At 35.2% G+C, this 5,579-nt stretch overlaps 1 protein-coding gene across 2 annotated transcripts in view; it reads right to left on the bottom strand.

The window, feature by feature from the left end:
• Positions 1 to 5,579, bottom strand: part of LOC110018752 (sucrose transport protein SUT4-like) — a 27,129-nt gene that overhangs the window by 9,744 nt on the left and 11,806 nt on the right. For both annotated transcript variants that reach the window (XM_020716167.1, XM_020716168.1), the window contains 5 exons: positions 2,723 to 3,166; positions 2,367 to 2,510; positions 1,821 to 2,054; positions 1,674 to 1,737; positions 1,547 to 1,590 (listed from right to left, as the gene is read on the bottom strand). In XM_020716167.1, coding sequence (XP_020571826.1) covers positions 1,547 to 1,590; positions 1,674 to 1,737; positions 1,821 to 2,054; positions 2,367 to 2,510; positions 2,723 to 3,166 — 930 coding nt within the window. The remainder of the gene's footprint in view (positions 1 to 1,546; positions 1,591 to 1,673; positions 1,738 to 1,820; positions 2,055 to 2,366; positions 2,511 to 2,722; positions 3,167 to 5,579) is intronic.

Raw genomic sequence — 5,579 nt, 5'->3', positions numbered from 1 at the left:
AAGAGTGAGTGAGTGGGAGATGTGGTTAGTTACCAAAGTAATAAGGTAATGAGGAGCTGTGTAGGTTTCTATGTTATATAAATTTTATTTAAAAATGCCATGTGGAATGAAATATAAGCTACGTTGTAAAAAAAATTTTGAAAAATTTTAGAGTAAGACTCAAATGATGGAGGGGTTTGGTAGCTTCTTCAAAGAAAATGATTTGGTAATAATTACCCTTCACTTGACTTAGGTGAGCTTAGTGATTTATATTACTTTCTATGTTTGATTTTATGTGATTTCTTTTGGCAAAGTGTTTATTTGTTGTTAAGAAATAGTTTGAATTGGTTTTTTTCTTTTTCTTTCCAAATTTTAAACCAATTTCTTTCTCAATCTCCTTTACAAAGGTTGGTCAGAATTCTGCCTAATCTCAGCAAGTTAGGGTTTTGATTTCATTTGGGTACCTAATCCGCTTGAAAAATACCAAAATTTCTAGGATTGATGTAAATTCCTTGTAGATTAATTTTCAAATATGGTTCATCCATAAAATCAAAACGATAAACATTGCAAAACGACAATAATTGTAGAATATCCTAAAACACAAGGCCATGGTAGCAGCACGCATGCAAGTGACGCTAGAAGACAACAAATTATGAAAGGTATAATGCCCAAAAATCTCAAGTCATCATAATAAATACAATAACGGAAAGGATGAGTCAAAACCAAAATAAAATCGCAAGTCGGCTTCAATAAAACAGAAACCCATAAGTCACACAGAGCTCATGCTACTATAATACTCATGTAGGAAGCCTGCATTAAGAACTCTATAAGATAGCCTTTAGATTATTTCATTGCCCTGTGAGATTTTACTGCTCTCAGGATAATGGAATTTAAATGAATGAACTTGTGAAAAGTACCACAGGTCTCAACTCAAGACAAAAGAAAATGAAAATAAAAAAAGAATTCCAAGCAATATGACCCATTTATTTGTGTTCTTGTAGTACAAACATAAGAATAAAGAAGAAAACGTCAACTACAATCTATCTTTTAAAGTGGTTTCAAACTCAGTCTATAGCCCTTCTTCCTCTTCTCTTTCAATGTCAACTAGATAAAAAACAATCCTAATCAAATTTGTAATCACTTATTTTTTTCACTCTCCAAGAATAACAAACAAGACATGCAAATTGCTGTCAGGGAGGAAAAGAAGAAGGCTGGTAATGACAATAAAGCCTGCTAAACAATGGATTTTTATAAGTGAAATTGAAGCAAGAATAATATACTTTCCAGTAGGAAACATCAAATATAAAAGGTAGCCCAAAATTAGATAGAATGTGACGAATTCCTCAACCAGTTTTACAAAGCAGACAAGGACTTCCTTGTACGGTTATGCATCGTGTCAACCACCCATTTACGATAGCACAACGCTTGAGATAGAGAACAGGTTAAAAGCACATGTTCATTGAGACAGAGGTTAAGAACATGTTGCAAAGTTGAATTATAAGTTCTAAACTTATGCAACGTCAGTAGCAGCTCTAAAAATCAACTTTAATGGAGAAAATTAGCATACCTGAGGAACAACAATTGCAAGGTTTAAAACACCAGTAGCCAATCCTGAACATTTATAGTTGATTTACCACAGTTCAGATCCAAACTGAAAAGAAGTCTATATTGGAAAGGGTTGGGGCATTACAAACCTTGTCCGCCTCCTGTATCTGCGGTCAACTCAGCAGTAACAGAAAATGGTACGCTATAAGTTATCTGCAACGTGCAAAAACAAGAAAATGAGTTCTCCAATGGAAAGAAAAGGCAGACACGCCATAGTAGCAAGAATTGATGCTTACAGCTAAAGGAAATCCGAGAAGTGAAAATATGACTAATGCGGCAACCTTAATGCCCTTGTTCGCTCCAATTATATGTTGAATTCTTTTGGAATGCTCACTGAAAGATAAAAAACTTACAACTGTTGTTGCAGACATGCACACAAAAACAATGGCATTGCTCAAAGCCCAAAGAAATTTTGCACCCATTCTCCGACACATTGGCTCAATTAGGAGGGATGCCACCCCTAGGACAACCTGATTAGAGATTTAAATTGTTTATAGCTTCATTCAGGTAATGTATCTATTTGTTCAAGCACATATATGTACACACACAAACATATATAAATACATGTAGATGCATATATATATATATATATATACATACATAAAATATGCATGTATGTATCACTTTAAGTCTATATATATATGCATGTATGTATGTATGCATGTATGCATGTATGCATGTATGCATGTATGCATGTATGCATATGTATGTATGTATGTATGGATGTACATACATATATAGGCACTAAAAGATTGTGCAAGTGATAGCACATGGATTCTTACAGAATTCAATAGTAAACCGAAAGCACCTTCTCTAACACCATTTTGATAAGCTTCCGTTTCATTTGCATTCCCCTTTGGATTCCCATGGTAGACTTCGCGTCCCATCCAGTCAGTATCAAAAAGGAAAAATGGGAACCATGACAACTGTTTATATAAAATATGGCGGCAGTTATAACTTAGTAATAAATCATTAAATAAGAACATAATTTGCTCTAAGCAACAATATCTAAATTGAGAAAGAAATATGAAAGTAAAATATCAAGGGGAAAAATGGAACATGGAACTTTTTAAGCCTATTTAGTAGACAAGAAACTGATGCAAGTTCCCAGTGTTATAGGCAATGCGGAGAGACGTACCCAGGAAAGTGCCATCACAATGAGCACTGAATGCATTCCTGGTGGTAAATGCCTCAAACTTGTCAAAATGTTAACTAGGACTGCTGATGGGCCATTTTTAAAAGCTTCGATCTCATCCTTTTCAACATTAGAATTGAATAATGAAATATCGCCATGGTCAGCTTTATAAACTCCCGCATTGTTTTCATAATTTTGACCAACATCTCCCATTTCAAATGTTTTATTTGGTAAAACAAGGCCATTTTGCTCAGTTTCCCGGAGTAAAGGGGCAGAATCGGATAGCAGCCGTACAGGTCTAGCTCCAGGTGGAACTTCATCAAAGCCATTTTGTTGATTATCACTCAGAAGTGGGGATGAGTCTGGCAACCTTTGGAAGGGACTAACTTCTAGCGGAACCTCCTTAGCATAATATATGGTCACCAGCATACAAAACATGAGAAAGGCCTGACATTAGAAAAAAAAGTCTATTTAAAATGTTGTTTTGGGAATCAGATCAAACTAAAAATAGCAAACCCTCATAAACTTCCTAAATCTTATGCTTCATAGTCAGTTTAGATGAAACCGGAGAAGATTTCAAGGAACTGTATCACAAACACATCCTAGATACATTACATAGAAGTTTTGGAATTATAACACGCAATGGCACCGAAATGAAATTTCAGTTTAAATTTTCTGGTTTTTATAAGGTAAAAACAAAATCAGATTAGATAAAGAAAATTTTAAAAATAGTAAGAAAAACAAGATGGTCACGATCCATCCAGCCTATCATTGTTCTTCATCTTCATGCAGAATATGAAAACAGCAGGAAAGGATGCATGCATCGCTCCCATTGGGGCCTCAATATTATCTCCGACTCATCATATTTCAAACCAAATATGAACCAAACAAAAGCTAATTTCAAAATAATGAAAATAAATAATCAATAAGCCACACAATGAAATCAAAACATTATAAATTAATACTAACATACTGTCGGCACTATTTTGGTTGGGGGAGTTGCCCATAAGAAGCCGTCGGTCACCGGAATCGAAATTTTGTCAGCCGGAATCAAAATCCCATCACCCACTTGAGAAAGGCATTTAATATACATTTAAGTTTAGAAAAATATGAAATCAAATTTTTAAATGAAAGAGTATTATACCTCAAATCTTATATCTATCCCGAATGATAAGCACAAGACTTGAGGATGAAACTCGATCAAATAAACTAAGAAATATATGACGTCCGTTTGGTCTACGAAAACGTTTTATTTGCCGACAAGTTCCCCTATTTAATATGAATAAGTAAATAGGGTTTATATTAAGCTGGGTTCGGAAAAGCTTCCTATAAGGTCAAACCCCTATAGTTAATTACATCTTAAATGATTGAAGTCACTTAAGAAAACTCTCGATAAAAATCAGGAAATACTATCTTCAAAGAGATCAAAAGGATATGATTTTTCAACGAAATCGGACAAAGAGATGTGCAAAAAGGAATGATTCAAACTTGGAACATTTATTATAGAATCCAAAAGAAGAAGAACTAGGGGATGCCACAGATCCGAAGGAGAACCTCGGTGACTTCCTAGTCTACCCTATGGTCTGGCTTCAGTTTTGAGGAAGAAATATTCAAGTGTTTTATCCTGCCAATTTTATTTACTTAGGGCTTACATTCGTGTGAAACGATCACACAAATAGCCTGAAAGACATGAGAATCCTAAGACGAGTTAGGGATTAGAATGTACAGTAGAGCCGTACAAATGCCTAAAGATAAGTTGAGGATTTATATTACATAAGCAAACAACCTTGAAATCTTGTGGATTATTGTTTTAACTTCTAAGGAAGGAATGGTTTAATTATAGTTTAACTGGTGTAGACATGTTCTGCTGTTGAAGATGGTCGTGCTGCCCACAATGCTAGCTACAAGCTCCTTGTCGTGACGAGTTTAAGTTTTTTAGGGTGTCAGGTTATGGTGTCAAATCAAACGGCCTTATGATTGTAGTCCTTCAAATATTTTATGAGAGACATGTTGAAGTTGTACAGTGTATGAAACAACAATAGAATGTGTAGCATAGGACAACAATAGATTATGCAGTAAAAAAGAACAGTACAACATGTGGTGTAAAGAAAAGGTAATAGGTACAGCAGGAAAGTGACTGCAAGAAAGTAACATGCTATAAACACAAAGCAAACCTGTGTACCTAGGCATCATATAAACGAAAACAAAAGAAGAAAATAAACGTCACCCAGAAAACTCGAGAAAGAACGGTAAATGACCCACGATGAAAAATTCGGAAAAAATCAACAAATAAACCATAACGAAAAGCTCGAGAAAATTGACGAGTAACAATTCAAATAAAATCCTCAAACCTCGGGAAAATCCTGGAGAAAAGACCACAAGTGTTAGAGGGTCGTCGAAGGCTATTCGGTCACCCGGATGTATTAAGTCCGCCACTCGACTAGAAGAGCGCCTTACTGAACTTAACTTAGGAGGGTACTCCTTGACCCAAACAGGTAATCAACAGGTGGACAACCAAAATAGGTTTCAAGCATACATGCACATAGGTTTCAAGCATATAAAAATAGGTTGTATCAATTTTGTTTGTAGCAAAAAATATATATTTTTGTTTGAAAAACAATTTTTTTAAATGTATTTAAAATTTATATTTTTAGGATGCACATAGGTTTCAAGCATATCAAATTTATTTTTATTAGTTTTGAAAAAGTGTAGTTCTCCACGAGTAGATTACACTGTCGGACGTAGAACTACCAACAACCTAAGAAGGTACGGGTCAACTCGCGCTAATCTTATATCGGCGAATGATATTACATCCTACGGTTCACCGGGTCCGTAGGGGGGGGGGGGGGCCCGGTGTCCC

Source organism: Phalaenopsis equestris, unplaced genomic scaffold (assembly GCF_001263595.1).
Source record: "Phalaenopsis equestris unplaced genomic scaffold, ASM126359v1 Scaffold000036, whole genome shotgun sequence".
Classification (NCBI taxonomy): domain Eukaryota; kingdom Viridiplantae; phylum Streptophyta; class Magnoliopsida; order Asparagales; family Orchidaceae; genus Phalaenopsis; species Phalaenopsis equestris.
This window is presented reverse-complemented; position numbering and strand designations above follow the sequence as displayed.